This window comes from Varroa destructor, unplaced genomic scaffold (genome assembly GCF_002443255.2).
Source record: "Varroa destructor unplaced genomic scaffold, Vdes_3.0 BEIS01000003.1, whole genome shotgun sequence".
NCBI classification, from domain to species: Eukaryota; Metazoa; Arthropoda; class Arachnida; order Mesostigmata; family Varroidae; genus Varroa; species Varroa destructor.
Genome location: NW_019211456.1, coordinates 30,809,134 through 30,828,281, shown reverse-complemented (window position 1 = coordinate 30,828,281; position 19,148 = coordinate 30,809,134). Strand labels below are relative to the sequence as shown.

At 39.6% G+C, this 19,148-nt stretch overlaps 1 protein-coding gene across 6 annotated transcripts in view; it reads left to right on the top strand.

The window, feature by feature from the left end:
- LOC111247347 (uncharacterized) overlaps positions 1-17,712 on the top strand; it is a 43,694-nt gene extending 25,982 nt beyond the window's left edge. The window contains exons 4-7 of one of the 6 annotated variants that reach the window (XR_015324133.1): positions 1,702-1,995; positions 2,430-2,720; positions 4,889-5,143; positions 9,152-17,712. Coding sequence is in view for 1 of the 6 variants with exons in the window: in XM_086984140.1 (XP_086840266.1) it covers positions 1,702-1,995; positions 2,430-2,611 (476 nt within the window). In the remaining 5 variants the exon portion in view is untranslated. Of the gene's footprint in view, positions 1-1,701; positions 1,996-2,429; positions 3,833-4,854; positions 7,191-9,151 lie in introns of those variants that run through there. The other 5 variants (XR_015324132.1, XR_015324134.1, XR_015324130.1 and 2 more) reach the window with 5 other exon arrangements.
- Positions 17,713-19,148: the final 1,436 nt, after the last annotated feature.

Sequence of the window (19,148 nt, the reverse complement as noted above, 5' to 3'; positions counted from 1 at the left end):
GATTACTTATTAAAGTCATAGGGGCAACGTTTAGCAGGTTTCTAAGTTAATACGCCCTTAAAATTTTCATAGATGCAAGTAATAAGCCCAAACACGCATAACATTCTAGTCCTGTATATTGCTTTGCATAGCTTATATAAAACTTATAAGCTTAACGAGAAAGCTTCTTATCTATAACGGTCACAATGGTCCTAGGGAGACTTGTCACGTTGACCCGGCAGCGGCTTAAAGAAGGCCCTAAGGAGATGGGGTCGCAGCCAGGAGCATTTGTGTGGGAAGGAGTCACAAAGAGAAGGCTACTGTTCAGGCCAAAACGCCAATCTAGCCAAAGCGTCAAATTTGAAGAGGAAACTACTTGAGGTCCTTGAACTACCGTTTCACTCGCATCGTTTTATAGATGTCTGACTTCTGCAGACGGCGCCAGTGGCTGTTTCTGCAGTGTTGTCTAGCAATGCAAGTGGCAGCAGGATGCGCATCCTGCGATCGTCTGCCTCGAGGCTGCCTGCATTTCCATTGCCTGTGCTATTTCTTTTTCTTGGTGCTCAAGCGAAGTTAATACTCAGTTCAGTCGTTAGATTACGCGAGCGTGACAGACTCAACACCCGCGACCATACAAAGATCCGATCAAAGCCAAGCAAGCGGGCCCCGAGTAATGCTCGTAGGAAAACGATAAGGATTTTCTACACTGATGTTTCGTTTAGCGACTCTACTGCAATGGTGCGCTGCCGCCGCCACTTTCCGTCCTGCCGATGCTCCAACTTTGGCGACCACTGGAAGCATCCTTTGGGTCGATGTATTGGGTCGATCTCAACTGGGAGCACCTTTCGATACCAATCGAAAAACAGGTCGAAGGACAGAGTGTTGAACGCGAATATTTGCCCGCGCAACTTGGTTCGGATTGCTTAGCGGTAAGAATGGCATAACGACAGAAACGACAACAGCAATAACAACAACAAAATGACGAAGCGAATGGTCCTGGTTCCAATCCAAGTTGGCGTAGCGCATAGCACGCGTATGAGTCTTTATCGACTCCGCGAGTCAAGTGTTCGCTCTGCTTGTATTCGAAACGAGAATGATATACTCAGAGGCCTGTCTAGTTGCCATGGGGACGAAAGGGCTATTAGAATACACATTGTGGGTACCGTACACAGCCAATCTCGCTCAGTGAACGCTTTACAGTGATCGTAATCCAATAACGGTAACATTCGGCGGCATGGAACGTTAGCACAGCTTGCAGCGTAACGTTGGAATAGATTTAGATTGATTAGACTAGTGCAAAGACGTGAGAAATGATTCTCCAATTGAATAGTAAATCCATTCGAACGTTCAGACTTTTGGATGTCTCCAGTTGAGATAGACCAACTGTCGTGGTGGGCTTTTGCCTAAATGAACTGACCGGTCAGAGACCAAATTTCAATTATGTAACATGAACAAAACCGTAGCGGTAACTTGTGCGATTCGAACGTTCGCTTAGACCAGTGCAAATTACTGTCAGACAGTTTCCGCGAAGTAAGTCCCGGTGGTCAAATGGGCCGCGAAGTTCTAGACCATGCTTCAGCTACTATGAGTAAAGATGTTAATTTTAACCTTAACTACTCTCTTACGTGGATTGTGAAATGCAAAGTACTAAAGGTAGCACTGCCATTACACACAACTGCTACGTGTTAGGCCTACAAATAGTAACCCGCGTCTAAATTTTAGGAAGTCGTTTGATGACAACAACGCCTCCAAAAGCTTACGCGATGAACAAATTCAACCTTCGTCCATCTTTAGAGCTGCGATTTAAACCTGATGAAGCAAAACAGCTGATGAAAGAGATTGTGAATCCACTTTTGGACTCTATCGAAAAGTACGACGCAACCATAATATCGCAGCTGACGCGTCGAATCTCAGAAGAGGTAGTGCGACGACTCAAGGAGCTTTCAGACCATGCCAATGAGGAGGAGGAAGCTGTCAGGCCATCGACGGCAGCCAGTATTCGTAGCTTAGGCGACGGTAGGTACAAATATGATAGTATTTTTTACCCGAAAACATCTGACGTTCCTATAAAATCGTCTTGAAAAAGAGAAACACATAAGATGCAATAAGATCGGCGTAATTTTTCAAGTATAACCATGTCATAATTATATCTTCTAGCTAATGGAACAGTTCGTCTGAACAACAGATTGATTTGCGCTTTTCTGTTTTACAATGGTTTTGATCGTTCCAAATCGATCAATCAATCATTCATTGATCGTTACATGGGTAAAAATGTATGGATTTGGTAATAGTCTACAGATCGGATCTACATTTTGAAGCACGACTGCAACGATGCGTCAAATTCTACGACTATGTTTACATCGGCGCTCGTCAATAGATCATAGTTGTCGTGTGCTATCTCGTCACATCTTTGTTTCATGCAACTGTTGCCTCTTGCCATATGGATGTAGGTACGACTGGGGGGCGGTATAAGATTATCTGTCACACCGTTATAGTGGAGAACCGCGGAGCCGGTATTCGGGTATCATATGGTCAGCAATGGGATATCGACTCAGACGGTGCTGTGTCACATTTCTACGCTAGCAGCTGTCTCCAGTGTATTTGTACGGTGCTCGCTATATTCTACTACTGACTGACGGTGTGGAAAATACGAGTGGCCGAAAAGGAACAATGGCGGCTGACTGAATCGGGCGATGTTAACCCTTTGGAAAATCGAGCTGAAAAAACAAACATCGAATAGGGTGAGTCGAACAAGCAGAGGTCGGAGACAACTAGAGACACTAGATACCGAAGTGTAACGGACTATGTACCATTTTTTGAAAAGAAAGCAATATTTCTTCAGCGTTACATATAGAAGGACATATCGTAAGACTGGGGTGGTTTTGTAAATAGAGTATATAACACGTTGCTAGTGGTAGATGTTTGTCCGTGTTACAAGGAGCAAGTGTGACACCTACAGAAAGCAGATACAATGAAGGCAAAAGTCAGTCTTCATGCACTTCAGAGGATAGATGGAATGCTCCTTAATGGGCCGATTATACCTTATCGATAGTATAACAATTGAACTGGATAGTAGCTCACGTAACTAACTTTGGTTCGCACATTTGTTATAAACGCATGGCATACTTTACGTGTCGCTATGGATGCAAGTTTTTTAATAACTTAGGCACTTATATATATATATACATATATGCATATACAAACTTTTTTTGGCTGCTGCTTCTTCTTTGCTCATTATACTAATTAAATATATAGTTACTTAATATATAATAATTAGCGTATGATTTAAGTCCCTCTGAGCGCACACTACTTGTCATTGCTTGATTAATATTTAAAAGCATATCAAGAACAAGGTGCTAGCATAAAATATTTTAGTAGTATAAACGCTGATAGAATTCTACGTCATACTTTTGTAAATCCAAATAAATATATCTCATAAGTTAAAATCACAGTAATTAATAGAAAGAAGTATGTGCTTCATACGTATCCTAGTAGAACCATGACTTCATCATGTTCAATACTAGCTCAATATTTTTAGCTTCCTTATGTGAGAATTCATTTTGCTTGTTGTGCCGCCATTTAGCCATAGGCGTCGAATATGGGTCGCGTTTTCATACATGCCCAGTGCCAATTTGGCTAAATAGTAAGCGTTTGTTTTTAGTAATTATAGAAAGATAGTTATAATTTCATACTGATACATTATATCATATATAGTATTTTCTATTTCAAAAAAAAAAGCAATCAAGAACAGAATAATGAGTGCCTGAGGCGTTCAAAAAATTCCAAACGGTTTTCTATTTTGTAAATACGTTCCCTAATAAACACCTTGTTCCTGCCATTTTTTGCGACTTCATGTAATGTTTCTTTTTCTCGTGATTATCTCCTCGTTATTGAAGTATCTAGTCTGTTTTGAGCAACCAAGGCCTTAGAAATAAATTACTATTTACAAATACCTACAATAAACGATGTTAGTAAGAAAAATATGAGAACATATCCCGAAGCATCCGCACTTGTTTCTAACGATATTTAATTGCGTCGCTAAAAGCGATTGGCTCAATATAGCGTTTCGCAATTGATGGGGAAATTAATGTTTCTTCATATACCAGATACGCATACGCATACGCTGTATTATTTGATGAAAAAGGACAAAATTGTATACAATCAATCATATAGTTCCTTCTAGAATAGAACAAAGTTCACTGCAACAAAGTAGAAAAATACATTTTGGCCGATGAGAGTAGTCTTATGTGAGGGACCAGATGACACACAAGTTGCTTTCTAGTTATCGATGAACATGAAAAATATAATCGAAGCTTTCATACTCACAACAATCTTTAAGTGCTTTCCGAGTATCATTTTATTAAAGAATTTAATTACATCTTCTCGACTCTATAGGATTTCGACAGTAGCATTGAATATTCGTGGGAAAGCTCCCTTTGTCTTACAAAATTATGTTTTCTTTGTTCGCTTATTTTCCTTTTTGTTCCTGGAGCTGAAAAAAGCCCCTTACAAAACGATCAAAAAATCTGGTTGTTTTGTTTTATTGAGTTGAATGTTTCAGTTGTAATATTTACACAAGAAAATAGTAAACTTATGGGGAGGCTTTAACTTTGAAAGATTACATTCGCATAGGTAAAGGTCAGCGCTGTCTCCCACAGAGTTTTTGCGCCTCGATACTATACATTATATACATTTTTACTAAGGCCGGTTCCATCCCAGTAGTAGAAGCGAACGTGTATCAATGAAAGGTCGTCCGCAGTCAAGTGAAATGATCAATTATCAATGATCGATTAAGCCTGTTCTGGCTCAGTCTACTTAAGCTAATCCTGTGGCCTACACTTCTGTCAAACCGTTTTGTACTTCTTTGACGGAAAGTGGCCGTTTCGCTCCTCTGCTCTGCTCTTCACAGGCCTACGGGATTAAAAACAAGTATCTCAGGTTCAGGAGAGTTCTGCGCCGCTGCTTCCCTAAGGATAGAGTTGTCGTCGTTGTCGAAGGAAAGTCAACGAAGACAGCGACGCCGAAGTCTAAAGACGTCACGAATAACCCCGTCAACAACAACGGAAAACAAGCTGGCACCACTACTACGACAGACGGTTCGGATCGCTTTCGGCTGCTTGCCAAGGAAGACTAAGACCAAAGCATTAAAAACTAGCCGTAAGCGGTAAGACTGGTGTACGTTCCGTGTCATTAGGCAGTGTGTGTCCTTCCTTTTAGAACGCCAGCAAAAACACATGGCCATACGCGCACATTCACACAGAGCCGCTAAGATACAAAGGCGGAACTCAACGAGACAACACGATCAAGATCCTTATCGTACCGATTTGATGACGCGAGAAAACCAGACTAACTAACGAAGAGGAACGTGTTGTTTATGCTTCGAGATTTCTCTTTTTTTTTTTTTGCTAAATGAACAGTGGTGAATAACGGACTAATCTGAGGAGTGATGCAAGAATTATGCCCGAAAAATCGTTCCTAAATTGGTGATATTTTGTATTCCTTGTGGTTGCAATTGATATGAGAAAAAGTGCATATTGAAATGCGTACAGGTAAGTCAGTTACATATGAGCCTTTCGGTCAATTACTCAGAAGCTACTAGTGAATAGATGAACAGCTGGTGAGGTACTATAGATTTGTACGGTGCGATCGCTTATTATTACTGTGCTAACAGGACACGAATAATGTACTCAGTTTACTGATAGCGTTGTCATTTCGTTAATGGATACATGGCTATATATATATATATATATATATGCACCCCAGAGTTGGCCTGAGGGGTCTCGGCAAAACACGACTAAGTGGCCTAATGGTTAAAGATTCCCCTCAGCAAAGAAGCCAAGCTTTGCTTGTCTATCTTTTGAATTCGTGTTGAACATAGGGCTACTGTGTAATACATTCACACTATTCATATGTCATGTGTGGAGAGCGTTCGGCGTGAAGGAAGGCTTTGTCGAATTAATTAAAGATAAATTTTCTATTGCACCTTGACTTTTAATGCGGTATAAGATATTCAAACTAACATGTGAATATGTCGAAGACGATGGTTTGAAACGAAATTGTTATCATACACTTATTATAACTATGCACGCATTTTTTTATTTTTATATCAACAGATGTTCAGAGTATCACCACCTTTTATCACCAATAAAGGTGCTTGTTTTGTACGGACGACCCAGCAAGTTAACTACCCTAGCGATAGTCCTTTATTGAATAAGGCAAGTGACATGAGAAAGAACGTATGCCAGTAGTTCTTACATATGCCTTAGAAGTATGACTTGCTGAGGAAAAGAAAGCTCTGGCTATGCAACCAACGCTTGTAATCGGCGCTGACTTCGCACCTCCATGGATGATACATCAGACAACGTTTGTCTAGCTTCAGCCTGCCTGTCTGACTGGTTGAAGTCTGTTGCAGTTGCATTCCCTAGGCATCCGAGACGTGCATCAGTTCCGTCTAGGCAAATACAATTTCAGCGAGACCTCTACCTCGGTACTGTATCTCCGTATTCCTTGTGATGTGGATCCTACACTTGTTTCATAGGCAAAGCCACTAATCTAGACGCAAGCTCTCCTAGCTTGTTCGCCGTTATCTCCTGCAGCTACGGTTAGCCACTGTCAAGTAGCCGATGTATGCACGGATATTTTGCCAATTGATCTGAAGATGCATCGTTGAAGTCCACTGTGTAGCAAATAAAAAAAAAAACCTCTAGTGTATTGCCTCTAAGAGTTGTTAAATATAAGCTGAACTAACTAAACGTAGTTCGCCAAATGCCAGAATATGATGAAAACTATAATTTACTGACATTATTTTATTTATAACAAGATGAAAAACAATGTTTGCATGAGATCCTTTTCGAGAAGAATGGCCATAATGAAGGTATATTAACAAGGATATAGAATCTTATACAAATGTGCATTGCATCATGAACCGAGCTGCTTCAATATCGGGTGCATCCAAGCAGCATTCACGAACATAGCAAATGTATTTAAGTCGGCAGCAGTGCTATATAATGTTAATACTGATCTATTCTTTCTGCTCCAACTGCGATTCCAAAATGGACTCCTTTTCAGTGTTTGTCGGAAGTGTTATGCAACAGGTCTTGTTTAACTCATCGAAAAGCTGCTGATGCCTATAAAATCAGCCGATACGACTAAGACAATCCCGCGATAAAATACTAAATAATAAATAGTATCGTCAGTTTTAAGAAAATAGACTTTCTCAGGATACGCTGTTTTAAAGCCTTAAATATAAAAGCCCGCTTAGCATAATCTAAGAAGACTCTTTTCTCTACTCAGAGCAGAAAAGGTCTCGATATTTTAGTATTAGAAATAATATTCCTTTTACTGCAGAATAGAATTCCCAACAAATATTCTAATTTACATTTCATCTGTCAGTGGTATAAATAGAGTAATATTGGAGAGTCAATCACAAATAAAGTACGTAGACTCTTGTAAAATCAGAATCTTCTAAAATGAACGTCTATCATTATTTACATCCTACGGGTCTTCCGTTGCCCGTACAATGACAGCCATTAGTTAGTCACAGCGTGATCTATAAAGAAGTAGATTTTTTTTTGTAACAGGCAAAGTTTGCTTAACCTTCTTTGAAAGCAGAAGAAAAGGACAGCCGGTTGTGAAAGCAAAAGTGAATGTAGCGACTTTGCCTTTATTTTCCGTTAAAAACACTATCGCAGCGAGATTGTCTAGAAGAAAGTCTGCCTCAGCGCTAGCTAGCCTTAAATATTTAATGCAGCAGATCAGATTTTTATGATACCTCGTATAAAGCTACAGAAGTTGTAGCGTGGACAGACACTTAGAACGCTAAGCTACACAAGGATAGTGGATGGAAGGGGGAAAATTGGAGATTTTAGGCTTACAGCCAGGGCTACAGCCTATTTACCACAACAGGATTACGAACTTCGCGACGTGCTTCTGCTACCATCATATCGAGTCACCTCGTTCCGTATTGTTATTGTTCTTCGTGTGCTGTACGCTTACTATCGAATGACCGCTGTGACAGAGAATCTGCGACTTTTCTGAGTAACGCAGACCACGTTAGCATAAGGTATTTACATCTTGATATATAGATTCACTTCGTGCACCTTTGTTAGGCGATTACGTCCGCCCTCAAATCACACTGTATCTTCAGTACGTAGCAGGCAGCGCCAAAACGTAGGGGACGCAGAAAAGAGCTGTAATTTTAGAATATTAATTCAATAACTTTAGCGTGATCCCTGTTTTCCCTTTACCAGTTTTCGCAGAAAGTGATGTAAACGTCACGTACATCAATAACAAGAAGGGTGCCTTGGTTATGAATGCGTTCGAGAAAGGTACTTAGGGCTATCGAGCATCGATGCTGGTACCGAGCTGCAAGCACCAGTCTTTTCGGCCTTTTGTCCGATAAGACACATTCAATGATTTGCGCATTGCAGTAGTGCTAGGACAAAGGAAGACACAAAGCTGTTTACATGTCAGAGTCGATCCGTTTACTAGGACAGCTGGCTAACAATGTCCCGAGTGATTTTTACCTCACACATATCACATCTTCCATGGCGTTCCTGTTAGTAGGTTGAGAGGATAATACCAACGCTTTAAAGGCATATATTCTAACACACATTGACAGAATGACTACGGAATTCCAACGAATTTCCATTTTCTCTGTAATCAGCACGGTACTAGCTCAAGTGAAAGGAATACCTATTTCGGTTTAGAAATTTATTTGCAGATCTAGGTATAGATAAGTCCAATGACTAGAGGGAACCGTATATTCTATTTAAAGTAAACCTCAAAAAATGCGCGAGTTTTGATTATACTAGTCATACATGAGATTAGCAACATCTCAATCAGGCATTGGTCATTATCGTTACCTATACTGGATATTCGTACAATAATACTGGACTATAAAATAAGTACTAACCATTTTTCTAGCTGGGTTGCTTATTCTAGGCAATATGACTCTCGCTGGGTCGGTGTTGATGAAAGCTGAGATTTGGCAGTTCATTCAGATTTTAGGTAGAGCGCCCTTGACATGAGTGCAGTTTTCCAAAACTTTGCCATACTTCTATAATGATAAGGGCTCGGATTCTGCTTAGATCGATAAAAAATTGTGCCGCTATGGCCAAGGTGCACTATCGGAAGAAATAGCCTAAAATGAGTTATGCCGCTTTCATTCTAGGAATTTTCATGCAAAAGGCGCTGCTCGTAGTGACTGATCAATTACGGAAGAAGTTCTTTTGAAAGTTGAGCACGGTTGGCGCATGGCTAGCCACAATGTCGTCAAGGAAGCAAACATCAAGCGCCAAACAGTTTTAAACTATTCGAAACAAGTTATCTACAAAGGAAACTCGATGTTTGGATGCCGCACCAACTGATGTAAAGGGCAGTGAGTCAATTGTATTCCCAGTTGCAAAACTCTGCAACGAAATTCGGCTATTCCTGATCACAGGTGATGAAAAGCGGATCCTATGCGGGCACTAATGGGCAAAGAAAATAATATAGTATGCACAACCCGTGGCAAAGCCCAGACTGATGCCAGAGAAAGTGATGATATGTGTTTAAAAGAGTTGAAATGTAATCATGCAGTAGGGGCTGCTACCAGCTAGCAAAACCATTGATTCGACTGTCAGCCACCAACAAGATTTTAACGAGCCGCTGGAAAAGATCAGTTGAAACTAGTGAACAGAAAAGACGTAGTTTCCCACTATGACTATAAACACTGTTGGCCACCCAGTGAAAACAGAGAGAACTTGTATTGAAACTTTTTAAGTATTCACCTTGCAATTTGGATTTTGTACGCTATCATCTATTTTGATCTCCTTGAAGTCTCCTTGATGGTGTTAGCTTCGTTTCGATGGTGGTATACAACACCACCTGCCCGCTCAGAAACCATAGAAATGCTGTTCTAATAGGAAACATCGGAAAAATAGCAAAAGGTCATCGACTGCAATCGCAAAAGTAGTGTTATTTTAAAATATAAAAAAAAATAGTTATTGTTTGAATTTTAGTTTAAGAAAAATCAACAATTCAGCATATAACTAAGTGTCTGAAAATGTGTACGCCAGTGAGGCAACTGCACACATCAAGTAGCAGAAACATAGTACCATAAGTTTCGCTTTTAATGTTCTATGTAAGCTTTAAAATACATAGACGCAATTCCAGTCTATTGTTAAATAACATGATACCCCAGCGGTAGCACATTTGTGTACTGAATTTAGTAGGTTTCAATTGAAAACAGATGGTCCTGGGAATCAGTCGTCTGAAGCCATACTTAACGGCTATAGCACTGAGCCTAGAATTCGAAAATTTATTTAATTTCATTATATCGTAATAACAACGGTAAAGAATAATGGTGATCATAATCGGTTTTGCTTATCTGGCAAAGTGTATCTACTTTTTCATTCTAATAATTATAATTTGCTGCATCCTCACATTATTGATTCAAATCTTCACACAGTATCTTTCATTATTAGATGGAAAAATTAATAATTTTTCCACTAACGATGGCACAAAGTGTTTTTCGTTTGTTATTAGTGAAGGTGTAGCATAAACAGTGCCTAAAATAGTAATAATAGCAGCAAAACTCGTATCTCTTTACTGTCCTATCGTATCGTAACATGAATAAATTGCAATTGCTCACTGGCCACCTCCTGAATTTAAATAAGGGCCACACCATGGGCCTGCATCTCGCAGCTGCTGTTCACCGCTGGTCGAATTTTTGCCGCGAGTTTTTATGTTTCAACGTTCGCAAATGTCGCCCACGTACCGCGTGCGTGGAAGATCTGTTATCAAAACTGAATCATCTGAAGCAAAATGTGAGAAAATACGTTTATTTATAACTATAGTTAACGGTAAAATGTCAAAAGATACTTATAAAAACAATGCATCGATCAGATAACACTAATTTGATATCGATTTCGCAGAAAGCGCTGGTTGATACTTATTCTAATAATTGATGGAAACGAGCACAGAACTAGATTTTTTTTGACTGGATGATACTGGCAGACGGCCCGACATAACGGTGCTACAAAACCTCTAAGTGTGTAGGCACTTGAATAATTAGCAAATAAGGACTTAGGTACTTTGCTGTGTAAGCAGCAGTGACGAAAATGTCTAATATTTATTGATTCTTCAATTATATATAAGTATGTAATTTGGACATCTACTGCCTCCTTAAGAATTAAATCTTTTTCGAAGTAACGTAGATCGATCACAGATCGTTTTATGTTATACATTTGTTCACGAAGATAAACACATAGTGCTTCCAGGGAAAGTAGGTCTATCATCCGTTATATCGCGTAGATGTACTTACAGAATGTGTGGAGCAGAAGTGAATATCATGGTACATCCATCTTCTTGGATAGTCGAGTAACCCTGTGTCAGTTTAGGTTTAAGAGTGTTACCATTCTGGGTAATTCTAATAAAGATAGTGGGTCTGATGCCGTTTATAATGAAATAATGTACTTATAACTTGGACAACAAACCACCCATTGGGTGTGCTTCAATACGACGTCTGGGGACCAAGTTTGTTATGTTAGGCTGCGCTAATATTGTCTGCAGACGCAGTCATTCTTGGAAGGACCAACAATTTTCTCTGCGAAGTAGTCGCAGTTTGATGTCAAAGACCGTGGAATTATTTTTGCGATTCAGTTGACGTTGAACCTGGCTTTGTATCTCATTCTGTACATAGATATCAACTAAAGGTATATTCCGCTAATGGCTTTTCACATAATTTTTATTGTATTTCTCATGTTAATAGCGTTGCAGTTTGACGCTTTTTTTTTTCCGCTTTCGTCTTTTTAATCTTTCCGCCAGTCTATTGGGTTTTGCGTGCCTTCTCATATGGGCAGAGCGTATGTGCCAGATGCCACGTAGATTACAGAAATTGTTCGACTTTGTTATTCTGGACCGGGCACCATTATCGGACATGAGATTTTTAGGCACCTTAATCTAGAATCTGTTGAAACACCGCATCGTAGTTTCAGCACTATGTCAAAATTCCTCAGACTCAAAGCTCAGTTTCGGTACTCAAGAACATGCACCATTCAAGCCGACTCCTAAAAAAGTAGTCTTTTAGCATTACTAAAAGCTGTTGTACAATAGTGATGTACTTCTTTTGTAGAATTACCTGTAAAGACAACGTCGTCTCAGTATGAGGCTGCTCTACGGAGACTATTTCGTAGACTATTCATTGGTTATTGAAATAAGATTGGGGCGGCTTTAACTGCGAAAGGTGGTCTGAACAAACTTTTTGCCTGTTAATAACAAGAAGGGACCGACCTGTAGTTCCCGATGACTACCGCCACGTCCTACAATGCTCATTGAAGGACGTGGAGTGCTGCCTGAAATTATGTTATTAAGAAATCACTATCATTTTCTCTCGACTCTTTGTCCGTCTGTCAATATATTTATATATTTTCGCTGGAAATTTTTGGGTCACACGCTGAATTCGTTCAACTATGTTTTGAGACCCTTTTCGCAGTCAAATGTATGAGTGCTGGCTTAGTTTGTCAATCCATGGACGCGAGATAGATGTGAGATGTAAAGCGAAAGAACCTCCTAGCAAATCTCTTGCAGGGCGGCTGTCACAGTCTCTGTCATGTGGGAGCTACCGTCGTCATGAGGAGGATGTCTTTGCTTTGTCTACTGGATTCTTCCTTTGGATAGTTTCGTTTACTTAATACAACAGGGCTATATACAAATCCTTGTTAACCGTCTAACCTTCTTCACATGTTCTCCACTGTATAAGACCCTTCTAGTTCTGCTAAACGCAAATCATGATCTTTTTGGTTAAAGCTTAGGCTTCGGCATATCTCTTGAAACTACTAGTTTTTTCTTTGTCTCGACGTGAAGACACTACTTTCCGTCAATGGCGGCAATTTAATGTAAAGGCCTGTCATTCTGATTGTCTACTGCTACGTCTTATGAATTTAAAATGGCTATCGATAGTCACATAACTGAAATTCCTTCTCTCATCTTCCTGTTTACAAATTGTTTATTATACATCTTTTTCAAGAATGCTTTCAATCCTTTTTGACTTTAGACGGCCCATGGCGGCGAGGTGCACTTCCAATTCCCAAGCGCCATCTTGGAACTTCGTAAGCCAGTCGTAAACAGCTTTTATAGCCATAAAGTTTTGGCTGTACATGGCATAATTATCCAGTGTTGTTTCGGCAGCTATTTGACTTGAGCAAACGGCGAATTAAAGTAAGTGTCGAAAATGTACTTTTTTTTTTTCTGTCCGAAACCTGTATATCTGGACAAAGGTTCCTTAAATACGACAACGAGCACTTTTGAAATGTTTAGAGAAGTATACATATAGTGGAGAAGTACAAGAAAAAAGAATAACACCAAAGACGAATCGATAGGATCTTTAATCGAACCTAATGTATTCGGTATAATATAACTTGCTTACTTTTGGATCTCTGGCGAATCTAATTCGTGTGATCAGACAAACCGAACTAGCATTGTTTGGGTTATGGGTTGCGTTTTCATACGTTGGGAATCAAAATTCAAACGTAAGGCTGTATTCAGGTTTGTGCGACAACTTACTTGCACGCAAGGTATGCTAAGGTGTTCATGATCTGGGCTTTTTTAGTTGCTCCTTTGTTGAGGACTTTGCGATTAGTTTTTGCGTGGGCTTGCTATGTTGTTGTCGCACCCATACAAGGACGCGTTTTAAACCTTTATGGAATCTACATCATCAGTTTTGTAGAGATTATCAATTAATTATGCTGCACTTAGCTGTGTAGGCCGTACAGATAAGGATCACTATTTTTCTGTAAATCCAAAGTCCACTATAAGACCTATAAATCATATAGATATGTACAGACGATATCTGACAGTCACTTAACAAATCATTTATAATTACTGGGCACTAACTGAACTTAATGACGGGTTGTACTTTTGGTCCGCTTGAGTTTGCTCTGAGTACAGTATATACACAGTAATTAAACGATAACAATAATAATAATCCAAGATTTTGTGAAGGCCCATCTTGAATGAGGCTTGATAATATATGCGGAATGGGGCATCAGGTGGATGAAAACCTCCAACGTATTACGAGCATTTTACCTTGTCAGATTTAAAAATAAATACCGTGATTTAAATTATTTTAATTGATCCATTGAAATATATACAGAACCTGAGCTTTGCAGCCCAAAATTCTTTGAACAAGCAGCTCAAGCTTTCTATCACAAATACAAGATTTGGATTTTTCATTTCAGCTATCATATAAAGGCATTGCATGTACCTAAGTGTTAATTAATAGAGCCTAAAATAAAATAAGCAGAGCCAAATTTGACAAAATTCCTGTTATAGCCGTTTTCTGGTCTGAACTCCCGCCCAAACTTTAACCTTAGGTTTTCTTCGATTAAAAAATGTATCGGCAATAACACTAACGATAGTAACGGACAAGTAGTGCAAAAGAGGATTTTAGTGTGTCCCTATTTCAACTTCCATTACTGTTGCTGCCGCTGATTGTATTCCACTGTCAGTAGTGACCTCTGTTGCTAAGCGGTCCGCTCATTTTTTTACGATCCGTTTTTTATGATCCTAAAGACAGAAAATGACAAGAAAGATTGCGCTGGTGCTGTAACAATTTACGTTTTGCTGATCCGGTTCGCGTTTCACCTGGCAGGTCCTTAGTGTCAGTTGAGCCTGATTTGGCTTTCTTATTCGTTACGTCCAAACGTGAGCAATGTAACTCACGCCAGCGGTGCGTTTTGACACGCCTAGGCTCTGTCCACAATTTGATCATCCAATGCAGTAGATATGGACATGCCAAGCACTTGTTGGATGAGATAATGAAACATAATGAGTTGTGTTCCATCTTGATTGTTCGTTGTTTTCTATCGCAGTCCGTGTTTAATAAGGCCAAGGCAAACCTTTCGTCAGGCCGAACACTTAAACCATTCCATCAAGCGTTATATTCCGTCCTTGGAATATCCATTCTTGGCAACACTTGGGTTTGACGAAAACCTCCAAGAACAGATAGAAAGATTTAGTTAGGCGCATTTTAAAGAATACAGAAGGACCGCAAGGGTCAGTTTATGTTACTGGGGAGAAAATTCAGAACGGTAATGGTTGCTAACTGCAATACACAGCAGGAAGCGATGAAAGCCCACGTGCAGTAGACAGAGAATTCAATAAACAGAAGCTTAAGCTGCATTGGCAGTTATTCCCATGAGAAAGAAAATCACGATAGTGGCCGTTTATCTTTTTCCAATGTGCTTTCCCTCTTTCGCTAGAAAATCAGTCATCAGGTTAGGTAGCACACTGAGTGCTAGATTTGGTCCCCAGCCTAATCGACGGTCCAATCCAATGGGCGATATCTTTATTTTAAGCCCTACGCTGTTCTCTAATTAGGACGGCGCTATCAACTTGTCCTATCATGTCGGCGACCCTGTGGTGCGTGGCTAACTGCAGTCCGTTCAAACGAATCCATGTCTGCTTGCGCATACAGAGAATTCACAGAGTTCATACGCTGTTTGTGGGAGGATACAATCGGGGGGATCAAGGTTGAAGTTGTTGAGCACGACAGACCCTTAAACGCCACCTAAATCCCTCCGCTCCGGGCAGTTTGATTGCACACACCTAACCGGGTCTGATACTCATGAAACTGTATATTTATGTATGCAGAAGATGATAGCGATGTTGTAATAACGTGTCACGGTTTCATTACAAATTACCGGCATGAAAGCGGAAATTGGCCCACACAATTTTTTTTGACACCTTTGGCTACCTCTGCGATGTCCCTCAGAATCATCTCTTTGGTACAATATCAAAGACCTGCCCCAGATGGAAGGGAAGTCTTTTGGACTTATTTTTGCAATAAACCTATGAAACGACATAATAACAATATGTTATAGCAACTATTTGTCAGCGCTAAAGTTTGAAGCACGAATGACTGCGTGTTCATATCGGCCATATCTACACACTCAAAGAAATGCTCATTAGGTAACCAAGCTATGCGAATTTTCAACCACTTGTTGTAGACAATTATCGCTCACTTGTCGTCTGCTTTGTTGGATTGCGGGACTGTCTCAAACATCAATGGTAACTATATTATAAACTAGCGGCAAGTGTGATCATTAGTGCTCGGATTAAGCATCATGATAGCAATAATGTAACAGAAAAACCGTTACCCTGTTAAGAAGGATCGTATTTAGTGGTTTCAATGACGCAATCAGCTCAAGTTTCTAATGTCAACCTGGCGCCACTTAGACCAAGTTAGATAAAAACTACAGGATGTTTAAAAACTAAGGGACATTAAATAAACCTTGACAACCTACAACATAGCGTCCTGCGCAATTTGTTTTCACACATTGCCCCATAATTAGATGGCAGATCGAGATGTATACTTTTAAATAAAAGGATAATGGGAACAAGCCGAAAGCATTTATCTTAACGAGCGTGGGTAGGATCTCCAATAGTTGCCGATGCTTTAACCGAAGTTAAGGCTCCTCTGACATACGTTGTCCTTTTTTTGTTTAAATAAACCTGAGTATATATATTTACAGGGTAGAAAATAGGGCTATATCGTACGAAACCTTCAACCTCTGCTGTAAGACTACCTAGGAGCATTATACAACCTCTGACAGAAAAGGACTGATAAAATCTATGTTCACAGATTAACACACGCAGAACCGCATTACAGCAGATAGAATCCAGCATTAATGGTTACGAATCATTATTTTGTCAATTGTTCGCGCTATCGTTCCCATACCATAGCCTTCTGATTCTAGCATTTTCCACTTTCTCTACCTAAGTCTAGCTTAGTTGTAGTTTATCTCAATTATTTTCGAGTTGTCCCGGCGAATCGTATTCACTGACATCTATATAATATCATGGAAATTCCGTAAAAAAAATGACAAACTTGTTATATGGCATTAGGACCCTGACACCGATCCGAATAACCGCAGCTGAGTATTCTCGATTCAAATGTTGCAACAACAGATAAATCATATGATCATTAGTCTTGTGATTGCAATTTTAGAAACCCTTACTTGGCTTGTTTGGCCTTCCATTAAGAATTAAGAAAAAAAAAAGAGAAGGAGAAGATCGAGCAGGCTTAGACCTGGAAATGCTTTACCGCTTTTCTTCGTATTACATAAATTGGCCTACGACATCGATACATCAAGGGTTACGGCTACTTGGGTTCCAGAAGGATATAAAACTCGGATGTCAACAACGGGCCACGTGGAGCGTTTAGTCTCAAACAAGAACCTGATAATATACTTGTGTTGCTTATATTTTAAGGACCTTTTTCTCAGAAGAGAAAACGCATTCTACCTATGACATGTTTCTCTGCGCACCTCCCTTTAACAGGTGTTCCTTGACAACTTGGTTCCCTTGAGGTTGCCTATTATTTCAGCTATATCATATCTCTGTCCACTGCCAATTTGTAAACGAACTACGATTATTCTATGTACTGTGTTCCATCTTGAAAAAATGGTGAGACGGCAATACTAAGTAAATCTCAACTCGTTACACACACCTACGAGTGCAGATATTTGATGAAAATAAATAAATTGTCAGTTGATAAAGTTACACATTGAAAGATGAAAAGACTAACAGCGTATATGATCCTTATAAAATCATAAGGAAAGCGCTTGCTCAAAGGCACGAAAAACGTTTTCAGGATCAAAATTAATGAAGAGGTCACGATGTATCACAATCAATGACAACCAATAAAACGAGTTCAGCTATATCGGGCGAGCCTGATACGCAGTTCTGATACGCAGCGATGTTGTAAATGGCTCATATACATGCTTTGCATCCGGAAGTATTTCATTCAGTCATGTTGGAAGGTTGCTGATAAATGTAGTAACAAGGTAGAACACATTGGAAGACAACGAAAGTTTATCGGAATCCAGTAAGTCACGATCTTACTTATCCTGTGGATATTTTATTTTTACGTCTACTTCTTCGTGTGTTTCTGTCGAAAGACCGTTAGTAAAACTTTCGAAAAGCGTATTCTAAATGCTGAGAAATGTCTCTTTTGGTCTTCAAATCTTCCACTTTTCAGAGTATAACATAAGCATCATTCGTGTCATTTTGTGTGGTAATGATGTAAATGAAAAAACGGCACTCACAAACAAACCTATAGACAGATTCTCGGAGGCTCTCGATTTATGCGTACACATATAACGAAAAATTCGTTCTCTTCCTCGATTGTAAACGTCTCATGCCTGTTCCTTTTCTGTTGTCTTCCCTATCGACGTGTTCTAAACTGTTGTGCTAAATAGGCCAAAGCAGGCTAAACGACCGCAGACAATTAAATGCTAATCAATACATTAAAATAGAGAGTTTAGAGTTGCCAACAGCATTGACATATCAACATAGTTGCTTTTCATTGATCATTCATCATACGTTAGATTCCAGAAACCCGCATGCGTGAACGTATAGGTAAAACCGATCACCAGATAAATAGCACCAATGGAGGAAAACATAGTCAAAAGAAAAACAAAGAAGAAAGTAGGACGGATACGACCTCATATTCGATTTTGGCTTTACAGCGAGTCGCTACAAAATACACGACATGCAAACAAAGACCTCCTTGACCATCAAAGTTGTCCTTGGATGTGTGCAGGTCCTGTCCATGACCGAGATATTTTCCTCGTCGTATCTCTCTTATAAGAGGATACAAACGTCATCACTGGTCCGTCTTGTTATCGAGATTTGCACCTTCCCTTAATTCTAGCGTTGTATTTTTAAGGTATTGCATTCTAAAAGCTAAGTACGAATCAACGAAAACTGGCGCAAAAGTGGCTTCGGATGTAATTTTGAATTGACTAATATAATATCCAGCTATTTGATGTGCGTTGTCCCTTATTGTGTACATACGGACTCATTATTTTTAAACAAAAGGGCATCCATATTTAGGGCAGGCTTGGGTAATTTCGTTGTTGAATAACTATAAAATGTGAGCAGCTGTTTATTATTTTGAGCATAATGCTCGGCCTGCCTTCTCCAGCAGCGTTCGATGAAAGAGGGCATTTGTATAAGCTTGCGTAAATTCTTCGTATAAGGGAATCGGCCTGAAAGACAGGTTTAGTAGGACGGTAATCTTGCTCCTTATGGTTATTTTTATGTACGAGGCTGACCTGTTTTCCAGCACACTACTGCAAAATAAAGTGGATAAAAAATTTGTTTTTGGCCAAATATACGTTCAC